This window comes from Lepisosteus oculatus, chromosome 5 (genome assembly GCF_040954835.1).
Source record: "Lepisosteus oculatus isolate fLepOcu1 chromosome 5, fLepOcu1.hap2, whole genome shotgun sequence".
Taxonomy (NCBI): Eukaryota; Metazoa; Chordata; class Actinopteri; order Semionotiformes; family Lepisosteidae; genus Lepisosteus; species Lepisosteus oculatus.
This window is the reverse complement of record NC_090700.1, coordinates 30036237-30060347: the sequence shown is the minus strand read 5'-3', so window position 1 is coordinate 30060347 and position 24111 is coordinate 30036237. Positions and strand designations below refer to the sequence as shown.

The 24111-nt window shown below is 48.3% G+C and overlaps 1 protein-coding gene across 10 annotated transcripts in view; it reads right to left on the bottom strand.

The window, feature by feature from the left end:
- The window catches only part of LOC102698879 (ankyrin repeat and SAM domain-containing protein 1A), a 131229-nt gene that overhangs the window by 8285 nt on the left and 98833 nt on the right, over positions 1-24111 (bottom strand). For all 10 annotated transcript variants that reach the window (XM_069190253.1, XM_069190254.1, XM_069190257.1 and 7 more), the window contains 9 exons: positions 11594-11692; positions 11049-11195; positions 10093-10200; positions 9829-9993; positions 8583-8720; positions 7550-7621; positions 6670-6756; positions 4907-5044; positions 2106-2285 (listed from right to left, as the gene is read on the bottom strand). In XM_069190253.1, coding sequence (XP_069046354.1) covers positions 2106-2285; positions 4907-5044; positions 6670-6756; positions 7550-7621; positions 8583-8720; positions 9829-9993; positions 10093-10200; positions 11049-11195; positions 11594-11692 — 1134 coding nt within the window. The remainder of the gene's footprint in view (positions 1-2105; positions 2286-4906; positions 5045-6669; positions 6757-7549; positions 7622-8582; positions 8721-9828; positions 9994-10092; positions 10201-11048; positions 11196-11593; positions 11693-24111) is intronic.

Genomic DNA, 24111 nt, shown 5'->3' with positions numbered 1-24111 from the left:
GCCACAAACACTAAGACAGGCACAGTATATTAGGAGCACTGTGAATAATCTGGCTGTAGACCAGACACTAGAGGGAACAAGATGTTTCTCAAAGCTTATTTTGACACCAGGATGAGTGACTGCCGATCTGTAGATTTATTTGAGTTTTTCTTCAATGGGCTTCTCAGTAACACTTCCTTGGCAATTCCAGGCAAACAGCCCCCATCACGGAACTGTGTGCTTAGGCCTTTGAAACAGACGTCAAACCTTTGTTCATTTTCTCACTGTCAGGCTCTGAAGTATCCCATAAAACACTGGAAAAGCAAGCACTGTGCCAGCCAAGGTTACAGTGACGCTAAATGTGATGAGTACCTTCATCCAACGGGGAAAAATTCTGATCAGCCGAGAAAGACTTGGCTCAGCCATGGCCCTCCCATTTCCAACAAGCCCGCTTCATACAAGAGGAAAAGAGGATGACCCCTCTTGGCCCAACCAGCATGCAGGCAGTCGCAGGTGTGGGACGTGCCACATGCTCTTCAGCCTTGTACTGCAAGTGGGCAAGTCTCTGCGCATGGGAGTGGCCAATGCAAATGGGCGTGTCCACACATGTGAGCGTGTCCATGTGGGCGTGTCTCTGTGGGTGGACATGTCCTTGTGAATGGGTGCCACTTTAAGGGGGGCGTGTCACTGTGGGTAGCCATGGTGAAGCAGCACAACAACATTACAGGAGCTGCTGTTGGTGAGGTATTTGGCAACTCCAAAAACAGAAAAAAAATCAAGACAGCAAAGGACTATAATATGCGCTAGTTGTCAACAGGAGAAGAGACAAAAAGAAGCACTGGCATAACAGTAACAATCAAAACCCAAAGCAACTGCAAAGCATTTTCTCTTTCTAAAATAAATGCCATTTAATGTTAAGAGGCTTGCATCCGATTCTCAGAAAAGAATTGTGTGTTGTGTATATAAATGGACTACTGTGACAAATTGCAGGCCGTACGGTATTGCCACTTAAAACAGTTAAGATCATTACAAGTAGCTAAAATACAATTAGTATGGACCAACGATTATCATTCCCGGAGTGGACTTCAGCAAGCTTGTTAATAGAATGAAGGAAGAAAAAAAAGTCAAAGATCATATTCTTATTTTGCTATTACAGTAGGATTTCCTCATATATAGAATACAAAACATGATAACATTTTCAATTACTCTTGGTGGACCACTGAAATTTCACAAAAACATGTAGCAAATCGTTACAACATATTCAAAGTGCAGACAAAAGAACAGATTTTATATGAGCTAAATGAAAATCTGCAATGCCAGAAATGAGACAATGTTTTGTCGGGTCTTAATGTGGGTTGTTCTCAGTAGGTTTAAACCCTGATACTGCATGGACGGAGCTGGCTGATTATTAACATCTCCAGGTCAACTCATGTTAGAATTCAACAGTTACCTAGATCATAATAACTGGACAAATTTGAACTTGAAAGCAGCAGAGTGTAGCGCTACAATGTGTAAGGGATTTAGAACTCTAGATTTCCATTCCTGTTAAGTAGTGCAAGTTCACCAAATAAAAATTCATTGGAAAATAATGTGGAATCTATACACGACTTGTTTTTAATTCATAGTGACAAGGACTCACTCGCCCTGTGTTAAAATGCCTATAGGATCACTCATATTGAGAGGCCACTGGTTGATTTAATACAGAAATCCCATTATGGAAGTATTTAAACATCTTGGGAAAGGAAACTACAATCGGAGTCTTGAAGATGATGTAGTGTCAGCCTATAGCTCTCCAGGGATGTTCTGGAATCTCAAAGGCATCTTCAGGAGCCAGCCCTGTAGATCTGGGATTTCCAATCCCAGGATTTTGGAAGAAAATGTTGCATTTATTGCTCACTTCATCCTCCGTCTCGCATGAGCCCCATCGAGGAATTAGAGTTGAACAGGAACATGATTCGGAGACAATTCTACTGGGATTCCACTGCGGCTTTGCATCCTCCTCCACCTCATACTACAGTGAGTCTACAGTTCAGTGCCTCAGCACTGGAAAGAGTCGAGTCATCGCAGATACACCCGTCCTAAGTGCCTGGAGGGGCGCCAGCCGCCGCCTCGCCAACACCACTCACCGCCGACTTCCGCACGCTGCCCCGGGGCTTGGGCACCGGCCGTGTGGATTTGGTCTCGATGACCTCTGACCCCGTTGCCGAGGCGACGCCATGGGGCTTGGTGCGCTGGGCCTGCAAAGCCAGTTGGTAGGCTACCTCAAATGCCTGTCCCAAAGTCAGGATGATCTCATAGGTCAGGTTCTGCGAGAACAAAAACAAGAAACAGGAAGAACACGGTTAGAGAATACCAAAGCACCAAATGATGATAAATTCTAACTTGTGTTAACACTTGACTATAATAAATAGTCTACACCTCATATAGATACAGACTAATAAAAAGGCCTCTGTAGCCCTGATTGTTGTCAATGCACCTGACAAGAGTTTGTGCAAGTTAGTGTTGGACATTTGCCGTGCAAAACAATGGGTGAATAACTAGGCTTCTTATTGATATTTAAAATATATATACTGTACATAGACTGTAACACTTCCCAGATCTTGGCAGACTCCACTGGCCTGCTGTGTAAATGTCTTTTCATATTTAATGTTATATAAGCAATAAAATCCAACGACTTGATCACAGAACACACTGCTCAGTTCACGCAGGACTAAGCACCATCTTCACAGGACCAACGCCAGCTGCCCTGAGTGCCCCTGACCTTTCAGTCAAGAGCCCAGAAGGTGAAACTGCCTAGCTAGATCCATGGCATAGCCTCACAAGCAAGACCTGTGAGGTAAAAGACAAAAGAACACAACTCCCAGGGGTCTCTGGACTGTCTCAGGACATCCTCTCATGTTCTGAAGGAGCGAACGCCTAGTTCGCATTCAGAAAGAGCTTGGGAAAAAATGAGGGACTCGAGGAGCCCTGGTTACAGTTGTTCAGACATCGTACAGGGGCGTCTTCAGAATGAACAATCCTAACCCTGCTCTGGCTCCATCATCTCTTAAAGTCAGCAGAAGCTTTGAGGAAATGTGCATACACATATGCCAGCAATCGAATAAAAAGCTGTCGAAAAGAGAGAAGAAATAATCTTATCCCTCTGAGATGTTTTTTTTTTTAAGTGTGGCTGTGGAATCAAACACAGAACCAGGCTTTCGACCTCCGATCTCCTGCTAAGCTGGTGTCCAGCAGGACCGAGATTGACCCGGCTTGAAGACGAGCCAGTGAGCACAAAGAGGTGACTGCAACTGAACGGCATCCAGCTGGGAAAAAGAGAAGCGAAACGACCTTCATCCAGATCGCAGTTCCAAAATCCCCGGAAGGTCACATCTGTGCCCTTGAATCCCCAAGAGGGGATGCGGTAGATCCACAGTGTTCCATTAGGATTCAAGGATGGAATACGAAAGCACTCTGCCCACGGCAAGCTTGTGCTGATCTGGGCAAAAACGCTCCTTATCTCCACAGCTCTAATTTTTCATAAAAGATGCCCTTGAGAGAGTGTCATTGAAACTAGAACAGACTTACACAGACGATAACTAGCTGTTACTTCGGCAGAAGACAAGAAAACATCCATTTCTGTCTTCCCAAGTATAGAAGACATACGTATAAATTAAAAGGGAACTTCTTGGAGATATACGTTTGAGCTAAGCACTGGATGCTTTTTCAAATGCTATTAAAACATTGCATTTGCACTCCTGTATAAAAGATGGAGGATGGACTCTATGTTGTCCACTTTTCGAGTCCCTGCTTAGCTCGGAGATTACTAGCCTGAGAAGTGGTGTACTGGATCACAGCTGAGTCTGTAGGCTTTCTTTCCAGCTCAGCTCTGAACTACCCAGTTTCAGCATCTTCAGCCTAGTTGGATCAGTTGAACTGCTCTCCCTACTTTTTTAAAATGTATAATACCATGGCCCCAACACAGGGAAATCAGGCAGGGACAGATAAGCATCGTTCTCTTCCCGACGTGCTACAGGTTCAGCGACACACAGGAGGTTTAGCGCCAACTGGAGGTGCACAGGGACACTGCAGGTGCCTGGGAACTCTCAAGGCTCTCTATTTCACTAGGAATCTCAATCGCATTCTCCTGCTCCCACCGGAACGTGGCTGCACTGCTGCTGCTTGTGAAATTCTGATTCCAACCTGCGATATCTGAATCACTGAAGTGTTAGACTAAAATGCCTGATATAACTTGATGAACTAACACCCTCTAGACTGAGGACTGGACATCTATTCTTCCAGTTGAGGGTCGCAGGAGAGCCGGAGCCTATCCCCGCAATCAACGGCCACAAGGTAGGATACACACCTGGAAGGGACGCCTGTCCATCACAGGGCAGACAATGACACAGACATATAGTCACACCAGGGCCAATTTTCCCAGAAGCCAATTAACCTGCCAGTACGTCTTTGGACTGTGGGAGGAAACCCACATGGGGAGAACATACAAATTCCCCACGGATATCACGCTAGGTTTGGAATTGAACACGGGATCCACTGTGCAACTGTCCTGCACAGGACTGGACATCCCACATTAACATGATCGCAATTCCCACTTTTCCCAAACCCCCACAGGGGATGACTGAAGGAGTCCTGTCAAGGCCTGGGAGAGCTCATGCGGCTGTAATGTTCCTCGGATTAAACAACTTGTCTTGTAGGCAATATGCACGGGATCTCTGACTATAACACCAGGAATCACCAGGGTGCTGTGAAAGCCCTCTGACCAGTCCCAGCCCATCTGTGCCCCAGTACCGCCCTGGTCCCACTCCTAACCCATCTTGCCCCGCCCCTGCCCTTAATACAACCCAGTCACGCCCCCGATCCATCCAGCTCCGCCCCAGCCCCGCCCCAGCCCCGCCCCTGACCTGTCCAGCCCTGCCCCAGCCCTTACCACGTCCACCGTGCTGAACACGTGGCAGTAGTGGTGGCTGGTCTGCAGGTCCTTGGTGATGTAGGCAAACGTGCAGAGGTCCTCCGGGTCCTGGGCTGCACAGGAGATGTTCCTGATCTCGTGCTCCGCGATTATATTCTGTAAGGGGGGAGGGAGACAGATCAGGGGGTGGATCACTGATTCAGCATGTAACCCCTATACGCGTGTATAATCACACTCCCCATAACAAGCTAGACATGCCTCCTTCACTGTTCTCAGAATGAGGAAAGGAAAGAAGTACAAAACACATTACACGTAATAAGGGTCCAGTTCAGTTTCTTATGTACTCTACTATACATATTCCACAGTCGGTACAGTATTTTGAGTAATCTAAAAAGTACAGGGAGACATTTACTTGTGCTGTTGAGGCTTTACACTCACTGGCCACATTATTAAGAACCCCCAATGGGCTACAGGCACTCGCTAAGGCCTCTAGGCCCCTGTGAACAGAAACAGCAGCCTGAGCAGGACCTGATCTGTATTCCACAAGGTCTTGAAATCTGTGCGTCCTAACCACATCCCAGTCTTCAAGTAGAATGGGCTTCCTATGGAGAGGAGAATGTTGTGTGGAATTGAACTGCAAGGATCATCAACAGAATCAGGATCTGGGAATGGTTCAAGCCAGATAAGGTGATGAAAGTCTCTTGTTCCTCAAACCAGCCACCGTCCTTCAAAAAAGAAGGGCTTCTAATATTTTCACTGTCGTGTCAACACCTGGCTGCAGAGAGAGAGCACTAAAAAGGTTCAATCCATGCATGACAGGCAGGGGTCTTGCCGGAGATAGTCTGGAAGTACGATCCCTCGTTACCTCAGGCAGGAACGGAACATTGGCACAGTAAATCGCAACCTCTATAAGCCACGCTGACTTGTGTCAGCAGTGGGGGAGACCAGCTAGCATCTGGCATTACTGAAGCTAATGCAGGGAACCAGCTCTAGTGCTTTATGAATATAAACTGGAGAGTAAGGGGTTTGTAAATCCCTGAAAAGATGCTGGATTCTCCCCCCTTGACTTTCCTGGGAACAGTACAACATGGCTCACACTTAACTCTCCCTGGAATGCAGACTCTTAAGAGGTCCAGCCCTGAAGCCCATTCACAGCCAGGGTATCCAGACTGGTAACCCAAGGAGTTAAACTCCCATTGACAAAAGAAGTTGAGTGACTCGTTTCAAAAAGCCTGCTCTGTAGCTGGATCACTCAAAAGCAGAAGCAAACTCTTTCCTCCTTGAAACGGGGGAGAAGTTCATCAGCACGAAAAATCAGCACAACAGAAGCCTCTCTCTATCACCTTTGTGAGAAAGGTCAACCCTGTCAAATCTTGACAAGCCCGTCAGAAACCTGACCTTTTGGGGGGTTTTTTGAGACGGGAGAGAGATAGACAGCAAACAAACGAATTAAATTCCGGTGATCTAATCTCGGGAGGGAAAAGATAAAGCAACAGGCCTCCGAACGCACAGAGGACTGATACATCCCAGATAAGCAGTGTGAGATCAGGGCCAGGGCTGGCTCAATACTTGGTGCCGCCGGCGCCAGGGCAGGTTTATCAGCTCCGCACAGGTGTCTGCGCTTCGCAGGGGCCGAGCGACACAAGAGCAACAGAAAGGGCGACACAGAGGAGGCGCCGCAGGAGAAGATGCCCTGGCTGATGGGGCAAAAGTCCTGCGCTGAACCTGCCCCCCCACCCCTCTCACCCGCCCACTCTTAACACTAGCCTTCACTTCCTCACCTTGTTGGCAGCATCGATGAACTTCACCCCCTTGTAGGTGATGGACAGAACGATGGTGGGGACTTTCTTCATCTGCTCCGTCGACCTCTGGGGGGGGAAACAGGGCAGCGGTTGACGTTACCATGAGAGAAAGATGGAGATGGAAAGTTGGGGGGTGCATGAAGAGGGCCCCCCAGATCCAAAGCTACATACTGGGAAGGGGAAAGCAAAGAGACTCATGGGAGCCATTTCCTTGGACATCAGGGCAGGGTGTGAGTAGCACCCGGGTCCAGGGAGGACTGTGAAAGCACACGCAGGCAGGTGTGGGAAGCCGCCCACGGTCCGTCCAGCTCCACGCTTGTTCACACAGACCGAACGGGCTGTGAAACCTCCTGCGCAGACGCAGACTCCCCTCTGCGTTATTCACAGCTTCTCTCTGCAAAGTCGCTCGCTGCTGGCAGCAGCCCTACGCCCAGATTCATGAAGCGCGCGACGATGAAAGGAGGCACATCTGTTAAAGCATTTGCCAAGTGATTGATTTTTCCTTTCCCCCAATTTTAACATCCGCCAGCTGCGTCAGTACAGCAGACTGCCTTCCGGAAACTCCGAAACTGTTTAGAACAGACAAAAAGGGCCTCTTGAGAACGAGAATGAATGCCTGACAGATGTGTGTGTTCAGACCACCTGGGCCTCATCACCTCTGCTGATGAAGGCTCCTCTGCAGTCTGATCTTTTAATTGATTATCTCAGCTGACTGAGCCAATGGAGAGGCTACAGGGCCTACAGGACACCCTTACTGTTCACAGCCCTTCGTCTTTGAATTGTACTGCAATGAACCTTGGAAGAGGGAAACTGTAGCACGCAGACTGGAATTTCTCCACGCTGTGTTCAAGCCACCTACCCTCATTTTGGCACAAGCATCCTGCGTTGACTCGGTGCCCCTCAGTTCTTTGATGAGCATCGATCCCAGGTACTGCAAGACAGAGATCAGAAGGGCTGCCCTGTTAACTGTTTCTTGTGGATTGGCTGCTCGATTGGCCAAAATATGGATCTTAATTTCAATAACACAAAGAGCAAGAGAGGGATTTTGCTGTCAAAACCCCCTATTTTCAAAGAGGAGATGATAATGGTAAGTGATTTCTTTGCTATTTGCTTCATTACCCCCAATTTTGGAAGGAGCAAGCGTTAATTAACCCTGCTCGACTGCTCCGATGTTCGTGTGAGCTGGGCAGTGAATGATAAATTCACACCAGTTACAGCCAGCAATTCCTGCAGACAGCTGCCACAGGAGGTCGCTCGCGAGCAGCCGGCTAAGGAACCAGCTAAGGAACAGTTGTAACGGTCAGGAAGGATATAGCCCAAAGTGGCCCAAATATATAGCCCACTGTTTGCCAAATAGAGGTCTCAAATAATCGATTAATAATGAGTCTGGGACTCATTTCTGGGAGATGGCCATGCAAGTTCAGCTAGATTAGCCGGAACAGCTCATTCAGGTACAGATACAGGGAGATAAAAGAGGCTGCTGTAAATGAAGAATCCAGGCTTTGTTCTCAGCACAGGAAAACGCTGGTGTTCACCAACAAGCTGGTCCAAACACCTCCTGGAGGGTCTGGAAGTAAATGAGCACTCCTTGTGAGGCACTGCCCTCTAACTGGCACACTTAGCCCACGTGATTCCTTTCTTTTAACCCCAGAAAAGGCTTTCCTTTCTAGGTTTCTCCAGAGAGGAATGACGGGCAGCAATGAACTGCAGCTGACAAAAACGGCTTGGCATATGGACTTGTGGGAGCTCTTGGAAAGGGTATGTGACTTCGATCAGCCCAGAAGACCTCCGGGCCAAGAGAAGTGGCGATGAGAGAGAGGCAACAGCGGCTGGCCGGGCAGCTCCCCGAGGCGCGGGGCGGTGTGGAAACGAGACGGGGGGGTGGTGCTCACGCTGGCCTCGTAGCCGCAGGACTCGAAGATGAGCTTCTCGGGCTGGTGCTGCCAGTTCTGCACGGGGGCGTAGGGCGTGGCCAGGCTGGGCGGGCGCAGGGTGAGCCGCGGCTCCCGGGGGCGGTCATCGTGCCGGTCCTGCAGGGGGGAGACACAGCCAAGCTGACGCCCGAGTGGACAGGAAGAGCGAGACGTTCACGGTGAACGCACCTCGCGCAATTTCGCAATTTTTCTCCTTTTTTAGACTTTTCATTTAAAGATGAGAGGATTTACACAAAGTCAGATATGTTACTGCTTTTATCTTTCATTTTTCATTATGTTTTTTTATACAATTAACTATCCACATTCCGCCAGTATGGATGGGAGGTTATATAGAGAAACACAGTCAGCAAAAACACAACAAATAACCAACAAAAGACTGCTTTGCGCTCTTTCACAGAACAAAATCAGGTCTCAATTGGGCCACAAACTCAATCCAGGCCTGCCAGGATTTACTAAACCTATCTGCTTGTAACCTAAGAGAAAAGGTGAGCTTTTCCATTTTATAAATCTCCCTTCACAACACTGATCAATTGTTCTGCTGTTGGGGGGGGTCTTTAGGAAACCATTTTCTTGTCATAGTTTTCTTACTGGCAGCTGAAATAAATCCTAGTAGAGTATATATCCATCCAAAAGTACAATTACCCACATACATAACAGAAAATCCAAATGCTTTGTCTAGGTTTATTTGAGTTTTAAGGGCAAAATGTATGATTTTCCAATTTTGTATCAGCAATCTTCTTTTCTAAAAACACTCAGTCCTCAGTTAGAACGCTAGCTGTCATGAAGAGAAGTAATAGTCAAATCTGAATCAGGGCTGATCTGAAGGACAGAGCACAAGAAGACTAACTTGCTAAGTTCTGGTGGAGTCAGGATTTTATCCAGTAACCTCCTAAGTAAAAAAAACAACATTTCCTTCATTCCAGGATTTTTTTATTTAACTATCCAGATGAAAACGACTCATTTTATTGTGATTTCCCATGTCTGGCCTCTAGCTCGATCGGCCTGTTCATGCTGTTACGAAAACTACCAGTGAATTAAGAGAAAATTCTGCTTTGCAATTCTCTGACCAGTGTTCTGCAGTAGGCCTGATGTTAGCTAATTCTTTTTCGACCCTAGGAGCTATGGAAAACCGTTGGACACCAGGAGTTTCCGGTTTCAGCTGTATGTTTGTGTACCCCTCGCCGCAACCAGCAAAGTGACTCACGTGGCTTCGATGATGTCGCTCGCTCCGAGATCGGTGCGGGACGTCATGTTCGTGCTCCGTCCTGCGCTTCCCAGAATCCCCCGGGGCCAGGAGCATGTCCGTGGAGCGGCCCGTGTAGGAGTCGTGGCTGAGGGGCGACGAGGTCTGCGACACGAGGTCCTGGCACTGGGAGACACACAGACACGCCGTGCCGGTCAGGAGGAGGGAGAGCGTGGCCCCAGGGCCGAGGGGAGGGTGCTGCCGCGTCTTGAGGGCGTCACTCACCCTGATCTGGGAGAGGCGGGGGGGCTTGATGGGTGGCTCCTCATAAGGCCGCTCGGCCAACGAGGCGATGATCCGCTTGCGGTGGCCCAGCAGGTTGATCTTCAGCACCTGGGCGCAGATGAAAAAAGAGGAGATGAGCATCACAGGCCATCAAGCTTAAACTTTACTGCATCATGACATTATGTTCATCAGCTGTTGTTACTGACCTTACAGCACTGAATGTTGTTTTCTTGGTACATAAACACAGCTATTCTCTTTCCTTAGAGTTTGGACCGGGACAGAGGGCCACCATGCATCTCCCTTAGGATACTTGCTAAGCATAGGTCGCTGACAAAAATTTGGAAAGGTCTAAGGGATATGTGAATACGAATCCTGCCTCATGTTTGAGAGAGTTCACTACAAGGCCAAGAACAGCCTGAGGTCTCGGCTGATCCTGGTTTGTTACTGCACTGAGAACTGTATCCCAGCCCAGTTCTGCCCTAACCTCTCAGTCAATTCGAGCTTTAGATTGTGCTTTTCCAGAGTGAGCACCTTCTCAAAGTAATGGTACAACAGGGGATGGGGGAGCCAAGGGGAAAACAACTACGTGGTTTTCATGTCTTGGCCGGGCATGTCAAAACATGCTTTGAAGAGAGGAGATCCCTCACCAACGACACTGCATGCCTGAAATTACCCAGGAGGCCGAGGGGTTCGCTGAGAGCCAACTGATGCCAGGCAGACTGATCCCACAATTCCCTTGGCGGCATTGCTAGGAATCCCAGTCCCAGTCAGCTAGTGACACGGCCCAGACTCGAACCCATGACCAGAGAGCTCAACCCATGCTCTCTAGCAAGCATCTTTACCGAATCAGCCGCTTGACAGCCCCGATGCCCTCACATGCTGCCTGACTCCAACGCATCGAACTAGACTTCTTCTGTCTTCGTCAAGAAGCCCTCCGCACGCGGCTGTGGACTTACGTTGACGATCTCCAGCTCCCAGAGGTTCTTGACACTGTCGATGGTGCGGTAGCCGCTGGCCAGGAAGTTCTGGAGATACTCCTGCAGGCCCAGGACGTCCAGCCAGGAGGCCAGGGAGGTGCTGCCGTCACAGCCCAGGGCTTTCACCTGCGATGGAGGACACCTGCTCTGTCACACCTCGGGCTCGTACCATGAAAAGCACCTGATAAATGACTGCCTGTCCGACACCCAAAATATATAGCGGATAAGAATAAGCTAAGAGAAACTTAAAATTTCAAGTGTAAATCTTGCTTACACAAGAAAACAGACTGAGAAAGGATTTTTTTTTCTTCTTTTCAATGGGTGATTTTCCAAACAGGGAGAAAAGCAATGAAATAAAATCATTTTCTCCATTAAGGGTAAAACAGGCAAATACAGAGACTTTAGCCACTGTTGTACCACACCCTGTGCCTAGAACTTGACTTGCTCTTTCTCGAACACAAATCCAGTGTAGTTTTGTAGCTGTCCCACCCCCCACCCCCCACAGACACATGAAGGCTGTGCACCTTGGGAAGGGATCGTGCTGCCTGCAGGATCTTCCTCCGGTGATGTTGGTCCAAAATTCCTATCTCCTTCAGGTCCTGATCCTCCATAACATTACTGCCCTGAAACAACAAGACAGAAGGACCACACTGTTCAGCTCCTGATGCCACATCACCTCTCCAGATAAGGTCAAAGGTTACAGAATTACCCAGCTATCCCACGGGCTCTGCAATCTATTCCACACTATTACTGAGGGTCACCAGCCTGGCCTCAGCTGACACTAGAAGGTCTCTGCCACATTGTTAAAATATTTTCATCTCACCTTATCCACATTTAATCCTAATTTCCCCCCTACCGTTGCTGTCCATTTTAGAAAGCACTGGAGGCTTCCCCTCCATCGGAAAAACAGGGCAAAGATCTGTGCCCCCCGCCCTTGTTGGCATCACACCATCTCTGCGGGAAAACAAACCAGCTCCTGCAGCCAAGCTGAACCGTGACAGTAGGCGCTGTTGGAAGAATGATTCCACAGGATACACAGGAAAAAAAGTCATGTGAAACAGCACCCCCGACCTCACCTCCTGGAAATATGGTTTCCACGTAGTAGAAACTACAGTAGGAATTGTATATTTAGAAACTTATATTTTATATTTATACTACATCTTACAATGGCGATCCCAGACCACGGTCCCAATAGCCAAAGCCGCCCTGCCTAGCCCAGATTCACCTCCAGAAGCAGGCATCAGTAAGGATCCCCTCCTATTTCTGAATGAATTCCCACAATCCCAGCCGCACACAGCCAGTGGAGCAGCTGGGAATTCCCAACGCCAATGAACAAGGGTTCCGCTCGGGAAGAAGGGCTGAGTAATAACACACAATAACACACAGCGAGTCTGTCTATACCCAAGAGCACTCAGAGTCCCAGTGCTCGGAAACCACAGTTATAATTATAATAACTGCTTACACTTATATAGCGCTTTTCTGGACACTCAAAGCGCTTTACAGGTAATGGGGACTCCTCTCCACAACCACCAATGTGCAGCCCCACCTGGATGATTTGACGGCAGCCATAGTGCGCCAGAACAATCATCACACATCAGTTATTAGTGGGGAGGAGAGTAGAGTAATGTAGCCAATTCATAGATGGGGATTATAAGGAAGCCATGATTGTTAAGGGCCAATGGGAAATTTAGCCAGGACGCCGGGGTTAAACCCCTACTCCTTTCGAGAAACACCCTGGGATTTTTAATGACCACAGAGAGTCAGGACCTCGGTTTTACGTCTCATCCGAAGGTTATTACCAGGCCTCCCTTCACCTTAAGTAGACGCCAGACACAGATTCAATTTCAAGAGAAAACATGTGCACCACGTCCTCGTAGAGATGATTCAAAGCTATTGCTTCGCAGCAGCCCTGTGAGGATCAATGATTACTATGGTCCATCATTCCAGTCACTCCAAACTGAAGGGACCGGCCCTCAACATCTCCCACACTCAGGAAAAAATTAGGCTGAAAGATCAAACTATTTTAAAAATTAATGACTGGAAGGAGCTTAAGTTTAACACCACCATCGTGTCCATTAGACCATTTAAAAAACCAACACCACCAGATCCAGTAATTGTTACAACATAAGGACAGCAATGGTGTATACAGTATATCATAATATAATAAACAAATAATAGGTAGACTTAATATAGTGAACTACTTGATGGAACTCGTACGGTATGAATATTTGCTGTGCAAAATTCTTAGACTCTTTGCTTTGTTCTGCTCTTATCGCTACATTTTCTTCCTTGATTAAGACGAAAGTAATCTTTGGCCATCTGCCAGCATTTAAAACAAAATGACCGAAACTGCCAATTACATCAGACAGATGATGTAATTGCAAACAAGATTTCTAGATGTGTGGAGAGGGAACGGGTGATGTTAGTGATGAGGGTCAGCTGGCAACGAGTCAATCAATTGGGAAGCATGACGGATCAGCTGTGATATCACTTCATGTTGGGTGCTCTTGGACAGTTCACCTCGAGCTGCGGGGATCACGGTTTTTGAAGATTCTGATTGATGTGAATTACAGATGCTAAATGACAAGCATGGTTTGATTGAGTGAGAATTCAATCTAAGCTGTACCGAGAATAGTCAAGAGTTACACTAGGAAACACCTGTTACATCTGACAGTCTCTGAGACATTTTTACAACAGTGCGTATCATTTTTAGAAATCAAAGCTTATTTAGTTTTTATGTGGCAAATTAGTTTGGCATAGGAGGTGGCATAGTGGCGCAGCGGTTAGCATTGCTGCCTTGCAGAGCTGGGGCCCTGGGATCAGTTCCTGAGGTTGCCATCTTACCTATCTGAGGTAAGTTCAAGTAGGTAGCTATGTCAGCATGCGAAGGCTGCAAAGGAACAGGTAAAAGTTTATTCCATGCTGAAATGAAAAGAAAAGAGACACAACCTTTCGGGTGTGGAGCCTTCTTCAGGTGTCTGGTAAGTTCATACTGGTAGTTCATACTGGTAAGTTAATAGGCTTCTCTGAAAATTGGTCCAAGTGTGAGTGTGCGTGTTTGTATCTGTGTGACCTGCGATGGGCTGGCGTCCTGATAAACCAGTTGGAACGATGGATAGATATCTAAGTCTGCTTTAGCTGGGTTTTTGGAATTCGTTCTCAGTCTGGGAGGAGCCTGAGTAAAAGACAGCTGGCAAAACGTCTGCTGCTGTAGTGGTGGCTCATTTTCACCTCCGGCTCATTTTCCCAAAAGCAGTGTAACAAAAAAAAGACCAATTCACATCCCATCCCCTTGCAGTGTAAGGCTTTGAAATTAATTTCAGAGAGCAAGAGCCCTAGAGACAAATGGCTTGGAAGATCACCCTGTTAGCTGGCTGTTAGCTAGGCGCTGACTGTCACACCGAGCTCCGGGAAGAGACCCAGCAGGAGGCCTGGGATCAATACAGTGTAATCAGCAGCTGGATCTCTGGATGAGGCGGAATGACTGCGTGTGAGCGGCAGAATAATGTTCCCGCAGAGCGTGCTGACAGGGACAGGGGGAGAACCCAGGGCCTGCAGTGTGGATAGCCGTCAACACCCGGATATCCGACACCCCGGATATCCGAGACACGGGGGGGGGGGGGGCGGGGGTGGAGGCGGGGATGGTTCGCCAAGTCCGATGGGGTCCCAGGCCAGGGTCCCCCAACAGTAGACAAAAGACGGGTTTGCAGATGAAGGGTTGGGGGTTCATGCCAGAGCAAACCAGAAAAAAAACGATGCCAAGTCCTCTCAGGAAATGTGAATAAAATCTTTTTGCCTTTTTGTACTGTCAACAGTGCAGTCTATATCGAAGCTAAATCAGCCCCACAAAACAGTATTTAGAAACCAAATGAAGAAGAAAGGTAACAAACTAAAGAAGGCAATTTGACCCATCTATTTTATACAATCACCGTTTTCCTCCACCCCTTGGGGGATGAGCATCTGTGTCAGTCCCTGCGCAATACCCAAGTCCAGACTGCCACCTGCTTGCTGTGATGTGCTTTCTCACATGCCCAGTACCGCTACAGGAAAGCTGCCTATTTTGATCCGGCGTGGCTCGCCTGCGAAGCACTGAGAGACGCTCGCTTCAGCTGGAGTATTGCGATCTGAGTGAACACAAAAGTACTGTTCGCTGGCACTGCGACGGAGGGATGGGAGAAAACTGAGCTGTCTCTCACTACAGAGATCATCAGGTCTGCGGGAGAGGGGTGTTTGAAAGCTGATCAAGTAACGGTATAACCAGTCTAGCCTGAAAGTAGGACAGAGGGAAAACTCCCGATATGTTATCAAGCTTACCAGAAGCTTCAGAGGAAAACGAGGTGGTAGGAAGCACAGCTTTTCATAACCGGCATAGACTGAAGTCCTGTACAACTGCTGCCAAAGCAGGAAAGCTGTGCCAAGCTCCCTGCCTCTGGACTCGGGAGTGTGCAGGCCAGACTGGCATGGTCTTCTGGTCACCCGCAGCAGCGCTAATTGGAAGTTCGGGCACGGTACACCTGGTGCAAGCAAGGGTGCAATCGCAAGCTTGTGAGGAGCCCGGCGAAGTTCTATAAGGAAGCCAAGATGAGCACCCAGCAGATGGCACGCCCCCCCCCGGGCAGTGCCAAGCGCTGGCACGCCGAAGTCAAGGACATCAGCAGAGTCAGCCTGCAGCGAGCAGAGTGGAATTCAATCCCAGCGTCCTGGGAAGATACCCAGCCAATGAGAAGCGGAGAGCCATTACAACATAGAGGACCGTAGGGAACATCAGGCTAGCCCATTCCCACTGCACTTTTTTCCCCAGCCTGTTTTTCCAAGAACATGAGAAAATCTGAAGCCCCTAAACTGGTCAGCTTGTTCCCAGCTGCCAGAAGAACGCCACGCCCCAGTGGTCTGCAGCTCCAGTCCTCAGGAGGCTACGGGATCTTGCAGCAAACGCACACAGCAAAGCCTGAGTAATCTAAACCATCTCTAGCCGAGACGCGCTGGCCGTGACAAATTGGCATCCTGTCACAGACCGGCGCACTGAGGCACAGGACGAATGAACAGGAGCCCCTCCAGGAAGAGCTGCTATAATTACTGCTGCTCGGAGAGAGACTGGACCCATTTCATCACCACCGCAGTGCAGCCCCCAGCCGGGCCATTCTGCACCAGCAGCCCCACTGCACAGCAGATCAGGTGGAGGAGTGAGAAACTGCCTCACCAAATGAATCAAGGAGGAAACTTCAGGGAGACCAGAATAATTTAGCCAGCACACCTGGGTTTCAGGGTTGAGGCCTTTTGAACAATGCCAGGGGATCTTTATTGAGTCAGGACCTCAGTTTAACATCTCATCTGAAGGATTGCACCTCCTACACCACCCTTTTTATTTTCACTAACGATCAGGCATGGGCAGGCATACTCCAATCCTCAAACATGTTTCCAGGTTAACAGTACATTAAATACACTTTATCATTCTTACTAAGCTTATCCTATTTTCCAGTCGAGTTGTGAAGGATATTGACTCTATCGGTTGCTGGGTCAAGGCAAGCTGGAAGAAAGGCCACATCTCCAATTTGAGTACACAAACTAATTTTATGAAATACCACAGAGGTCCTTAGAGGATCCTCCGAGATTTGAGAACAGCACTCGGAAAGGAAATTTTCTTCTGCACTTTGAGTCATAACATGCTGTGAAGGCACACAGATTCTAGTCCAAGCTTTTAATCCTTTCTCAGATTATAAATAGACACTCTGGCAGGAGATGTACAGAGATCAGGAGCAGTACTTGGGGCACTTGGAGTGTGACGGCTCATGTTTGGCTGGACTGTGACAGCAGGTGTCCTCACTACGGGAACTGCCGACATTTTTTTAAGCGATTCCTATTCCATGCAAAAAAAAATCTTCTTCCCAAACATTCTCTGTTGACCCCCCCCCATATTTCTTAAAACTTTATTCTTAGTTTCAGGCTTTCTTATGCAATGGAATAAAATCTTTAATGGAAGATCACAGCAGGGTGCAGGATAGAACAGACCTTTTCACCCAAACACTGAATCCATCCATTACGGTAACGTCACGGTGTGTCTTTACAGCAAAAACGGTTTAAGATGTTTAAAAGTGCTCTTCTAGGGGAGACACATGGATCATCTGCAGTTGCTATAGTAGTTAGGGTCACTTTGCCCCGTCAAATAAAAACGAGCACCCTCAGTCAATGTTGAATGAGGTGGTTAACTGCACTTCATGCTTTCCTGGGCATGGCATAAACATCAGCCTTCAACACAAGCATCTGCATCAGGCCCTCCTTACGCACAAAACCGAGAATGCAGAATTTGTGCCTGTTCCGCGTTTGTGCTTTTCAAAACTGATCACTGTGTTCTGGCCAGGCTTTTTCACTGTTCTTAGTGTTGGACACCAGCACCGTCAGCTGTGTGCCTGTGTGCTTCAGACTTTGGGAGCTAGAGTCAGCACCGCGATGAGTGACCTCCAAGGAAAACCAGGTTAATAGTGACAGTGATGATGGTAGGCCAGTAGGTGGCGCTCCGGGGATCAATTCCGTTCCAAAATAACAGCACCATCTTGACACCCTAAATTCTACCTAAATTTTGGATCCTTTAACCCCTGATTTTAATCTACAGCTGAGACAAGCTTTTGAGAAACCACCTCTGCTCGTTTAAGATGGAAAAGTAATGGAGTAAAAAACACATACAGAATGTCTGCATTACATACTAGTGGATGTGGAGAATAGTCCATCCGTCACCAGAAAGCTGCCTTCCTTGGTGAGCGTCATTGCAATCAGGAGCCTATACCAGAGTGGCAACCTAGTGTCAACACAGGGTGGCCATGCAAACTCCACAAAGAAGGTGCCCAAAGAGGGAATCAAACCCAGCGCAACCTGCCACTCCTGGAGAAATAGAGGAAGAATTTAGACTTCAGTTAGACCACCAGCAAATGAAGACGCTCAGTCAATATGACCACTTCAGAAACGGCAAACTGTGTTGATAGCCCACAGCAGAGCAAAGGGATAAGGGCAATTAGAGCTTTCATTCTGCCTTACTGCTCTGTCAGTCCCAATGCACAAAGTTCACAGCAAGACTACCAGCGTCACACACAGCTCAAACTACTATTACTCAGCACTGCTGAAGCTTCTAGTACATAATCAGCTTTGCATTTCCCTGCACTATTCAGGAGATGCCTGGAATTAAGTATCTGATATAATTATATCTTACTTAACACCTCCTAGGACAAGCAAGCGTTCAGTGATCTGAAAGGTACAACCGGCAAACAAATGGAGTTGAACAAATAACTGATTACAGAATGAATTGGGGAAGAGGCTGGTTTGAGATTCTTCAGTGCCATCGATACACCTGAAACTCTACGAAGTTACACAAGACAAGCAGGCCTCAAAGACACGCCGTGGATCAAGCGTGATGACCGCTGGGCTGCAAGATCCGAGCAAGTGCGAGTTCGGGGCTGCTGAAGCGTGTTGCTCCACTATTCTGTCCACTGCAGTCCCTCACGGCCCTGCCTTGAACTGCCAACGCCACCCATTAGCATTCCTCTCGCTCTCCGAGGCTGGCCTAACCCGCCCAGCTGGAACGAGCAGGGCCCCAGGGCTCCAGACAAGCCGGACAGGTGCCAGGCGGACATGTCAAAACCGCGGCCCGGGCGTGCGGTGAGGAGGCACACCGTGGCTCCCTTTGAGCCGGGTCCTCAAGTCAGTGGGAAAGGGGGGAGGGCACTTGGAAACTTCCAGAAAGGGGAGGCTGTCACGTCAGCCATGGGTTCCGAGGGCAACAGCAGAAGTGCCAGCTGTTGGCGGCGCTGGAGGAGAGCGCGTTGACACATTTTCCACACCTGATACCTGGCATTTAACACTGTTTCACAAAGCTGCATGCGACTTCACCGTGCTTTTCCCACAGTCGCAACGCATCCGGTTTGATACGAGGTCAAAGGGTGTTATTTCAGCAACAAGATGTTAAACAAGATCAGACAGAAGACGGATAGGTCTGAAACAATGAAGTAGACTTCATTAAAAAATGTTCAGTACAGGGTGGCATGGGGGTTCAGTGGTTAGCATTGCTGCCTTGCAGCACTTTGGCCCTGGGTTCAATTCCTAGGGTGCTGTCGGTGTGGAGTTCATATGCTCTCCTCAGGTTTGTGTGGGTTTCCTCCAGGTGCTCTGTTATTTTCCCCCACAGTCCAAAGACATACTGGTACGTTAACTGGATTCTGGGCCTGGTGTGTGTGTGTCTGCAAAGGACTGGAGTCCATCAAGATCCCCCACAACCTTGAACTGGATGAAACGGTCAGGAAATGGATGGATTTCAGTACACATACCTTTACCACAGGGCGATGTCGAGGTCTGTATTGAGGAAAATTAGGGTGGCCTGTAATAGCTTTTTGCATTGGAAAATGAATCCCTTTAAGCTTTCATTTCACAACATTTCTCCTTTGAACCTGTGTGTTATAAACAAAAAATATCTATCTATATCACCAGGTAGAGAAAGAAAAGTGAACTGAGCATCAATGCACTAAGTTTTACTTTGTCTATTTTGGTTTGAATTCATCTTTGCAAAAAAAAGTTATACTGTATAACTTAGCAGTTTACTTGTGAAACTTACAACAAATGTAATTCAGCTGTCGTACTACAGTTCTTTTTTTACAGCACCACAGACCTTGAAACCACACTCTCACACACCTCTCAAACAGAGGACGTTTCCTCGGCCAGACAACAGCTATGGCTGACTGACAGGTGGTACAGATGGAGATCTCTTAATTGTGAGACCAGTTGACCATGCAAACAACACCAACCAAATGGGAATACACTGTAGTACAGCTCACCCAAAATTACTTTCATTTTAGAGTAGCTACCAATTTGCCCTTCAGTATCAGTTACACTAATACCTAAAAAAAACAACCCTGAAACGCAAACAGACCTCACAGGCAAGGCTACAGCTCTGCTCCTTTTGTTTCCAACCAAAGCCATCTGTCTCCGTAAAAGGAAGGGCTGCTACAATTGTTCTTGACGTCAATAAGAGAGCATCCCATTTCTTTAACAAGGGCTCCCTTTTCTCCTGTCACTCTGCGGAGCTGCTGTCGGCTTATTGATCTTGTTCTTCTGGCTGCACGAAGAGACAGCTCCTGAGATCACAGCAGGGCCGGAACGTGCAGCTTCGTTATCTTTTCTAATCTGCCCTGGTAATGGGAACCAGTCTGGTCTGATTAATGAGGTCTGGGGCTAACGGGGGAGCGGACCCCTTAGTGAGCCCTGCAGCTTCTTGCAAGAACAGCATCGCCCTGTGCATACAGAAAAATAGAGCCAAACCTGCTAAAAAAAATAGAGAAGCCTTGGCATGCATAGCATTTGTAGGCAAAACACCAAGCACAAAATGGAGGAGACACAAACACAGCAGCACAGCAGTAGCTAGGCCTTGTGGATCATCCCGGGCCTAGCAGCAAACACCAGATGAATCAGCCAAGCTTGTGTGCTGGTGCAAAGGAGTATCATGTAATCTAGGGACTTCAAAAAGGTCTCCTTGAAAACAGGTATGCACAGGAAAGGGGAAGGGACGAGCCCTGTCCAAGCACTAAGGACACTTAAACACATTCAGTAAAGGCCGATGGCGTCGCCAGCCCAGATGGGAAACAAGCGATCGTTCATCCTTGCGCTTGCCCGGTGAAGTCAGAACCCCAGCAGATAGCTCCTGGGGCAGGGAAGAGGAACACGGAGGAGTCTCACAGCCCTCGGCTCTTATTGGCGAGCTGGAGTGCGCACGCCTGCCAGCTGGACTGCAGAGGTGACCTAACCAATACCTAACTAATTAAGAGGCCTCTCCATTCCGCGGATATTTCAGCTGTGGGCATGGCCAAGAGCGGAACACGGGGTGTTCCAGGGCTCCGAGCACAGCGATCAGGGCCACCCACTGCAGCGAGACACCCGTCGAGGCTGGAGACTTAATACTGGGGCGATTAATGCCCTGGGCGAACAGCGCGCCCTACAGTACTGGTTTCGGAGCTGGGGAGTATGCAGAGAACACCGAGAGGCTGTGCTGCACCAGGAGGCGTATGCATTATTGACCTGCTGGAGAATACACGTCTCTAGACGGGCTAGATTCAGCCCTTCTATACCCTTATGAGGCTAAAAAAACACAAACCCTCCCTGCCCTCTTGCCAGCAGGCCAGTGGGAGGTCCATGTTCTGGCCAGTGTGACTGAAGCCAGGACAGATTTAACTTCTTGTAGACCGGCGTCCCATTTAACTGCATCCCAGTTTCCCAGTCTGCTCATGTGGACGTATTTAAAGATTTCTTCGCACAGCCTCATAAAGGGTTGCTGTTTTTGAGTTTGTGTCATGCCATACACGACCTTAACGGTCTTGTGCTTTGTGCGGGGCCTGACTGATTCAGGATTGTAGCTGCTTCAGGCACATCTTTATTGTCCAGAAACTGGATTTCTTTACTCTATAGAAATAACCTCGTCAGTACAAGAGACAGGAGGGTTAAGTTAATTTCAACATTAGCAACAGTGGTCATTCCATAGACTAGGATCCTGTTACATTTAGAATTTAAGTATCATGTAAACAAACTCCTATTTTTCAATGATATGCCCTAAATTGGCAAATAAAACTCAGTTTATACAGAGAATTACTCCAGGACTGATCAGGAGTTTCAGTGTCTATACAGCTTCACAGGAAATGGCTCCCACGATGCTAAAACAAACGGGAACATAAGTAAGGTTCTCGTACACCTTTCATTAATGATCTTAGTTAACTAATTGTTAAATTGAATTAAATAACAATTTATCCAACAGTTTCGTAAAGGTTTGCTTCAGGGAAGCCACTCCAGCAATGTAGCTGGGCAATCTGCTCCAGACTCCCGCCACCTTTTGTGTAAAGCAGTGCGTCCTGCTTTTGACATCACTCAAAGCACTTCCTCCCATTCCTGTCGAACTCTAACGAACATGTAAAGCCTAGTAGCAATATTCCATGCCTATAACCAAAGAGACTGAGCTCCATCTATTAGCACAAGACATCTCTTTGAGGCCAGGAATTAACCTTGTCACTCTTCTTTTAATGGACTTCAGAGCCCTGCAGGCTTTTTGTAAAATGGTGTGCAGAAATGAATGCAATTCTCCAAAGCAGATGGATTTAAGTGGACTGTGCAATTTCATAAGGACTTCAGTTTTAATTCTACCCCTTCAGCTACAGGTCATAGCAATTAGTTTGCCTTTGTTCCTGCTTCCCCGCTCCGTGTTTGGGAAAACGGCGGATTACCCAGACCTGGAGGAGCTGCTCCTGCCGTGAGGGGAGAGGATAGCGAAAGCACGCAGTACCTGCTCAATCTTTCACTGTGCCCCCCCCCCGCAGAAGCGTTATGTGAGCAGTGATATGTGGGCCACAAGGGAAAACTTCAGAACAAACCAGCTTAATTTCCCTAAGGCTCCAAACCTGAAGGACAGTATATCTAGTTATCGTCCTTTGAGCCGAAAAACTGCTGTACCCTGGAAAGAGAGCTTTTAACAATGCACATGGAGCACTGCTTCCTGGGATGAGCTTTCTGGAAATATTTTTAACAATGCACATGGAGCATTGCTTCCTGGGATGAGCTTTCTGGAATTATTTTTATTAATGCACTTGGAGCACTGCTTCCTGGGATCTGCTTTCTGGAAGGATTAGCTATAGGATTGGGCTATGGGCTTGCCTGGGACACAAACATCTCTTCAACAATTCAGCTGCTGGCTGACACTCGAGACGGACACTGCCTCTCCGAAGAGCCCCACCCCCCCTCTCCTGGTCTGCAGGCCCAAGCAGACCGCCGTGAGATCGTCTTCGAGGACGGAATTAGCCATGTCCCGCGCGCAGCTGTGCGTTAAAACAACCGTTCTTCACATCTAACACAACCTGCCCTCCGCATGGATGTCTGCGTCTCGACCTGTGGGACCCGCGAGGACTAACTGTCTCATCCTGCTGTGTCCATGGAGTGTGCGGACTTGTGTCATGTCACACACACAGACACACTCTCTCTCTTAACCGACATTTTAGCATGGCAAATCCCAGCTGGCGAGGAGGGATGGATAAGGTAGAGTAATGTTCCTGCTCAGGGTGCTCCAATTACTTTTGAACTCTGGAGATGCAAGCTTTGGGAAAGTAATTGTCAGCCTCCATCATCCCAGATCTCCAGATCAGGATTCACGAACGTAAGAAAGTCCTTCACTGAGAGGAGCTTGATTTTATGGGGGGGAACTTTTTCCAAACTTCCACAACCCTTTGCATAAAGCAATACACTTTCCGTCACATAGGAGAAAATGTAAATACAAGATACCCAGGTTGCAATTTTCACTGGCTACAGACATTAACTGGATTAGTGGAGAGGACACAGAAAAATGTGGAAAAACAAGGCAGGGGCGTACATTATGCATTAGGTCCCCCCCCAGTTCCAGTCCCTAACAGGCCTTCAAAAGACACAAAGCGGTTGTGCTGGCCAAATCACCATCTCTGGCTCAGAAGACAAAATATGTGGTGGAGCACAACACCAAGCACAAAAGAGAGCAGGCACAAACATGGCAGCACTGGAATGGATGCAGGCTCCCGGGCACACTGCAGCAAGTATGCGCGGCGCTCCATGCGTCGTGCCCAGTTTTGCTGCGATCGCCCCCCACCCCCCGAGCCGACGAGATCAGCTACCACAGTGCCCGGTGACAGAACGCGCTGCCCGCCTCTCCTCCAGTGATTTATAGGAGCTCTGCTCCCCGCAGCCTCTCGCGGTCAGCTCGCCCCCCCGGTGCTCACATCAATCCTCATTACCGAGAGCGTGGCACAGCACAGCCCTGATGATTTAGCAGAAAACCTAAACACAATGAGCACACCGAGGGCCGCAAGCCACAGAGGCAGAGAGCAGCTCCTGCCAGCAAGCTGATCAAAACGGCTCTCTACTCCAACGACAAGGCAGAGGAGCACCGGCTCACACCGGCCGCGGTCAGAGGCCGAGGAGACGGGCCCTCTTCAGCCCTGGATTGCTCTTCTATTGGAATTAGCTCGCAGAAGAGGACCTGTTGTTGGTTTTCGGCCAT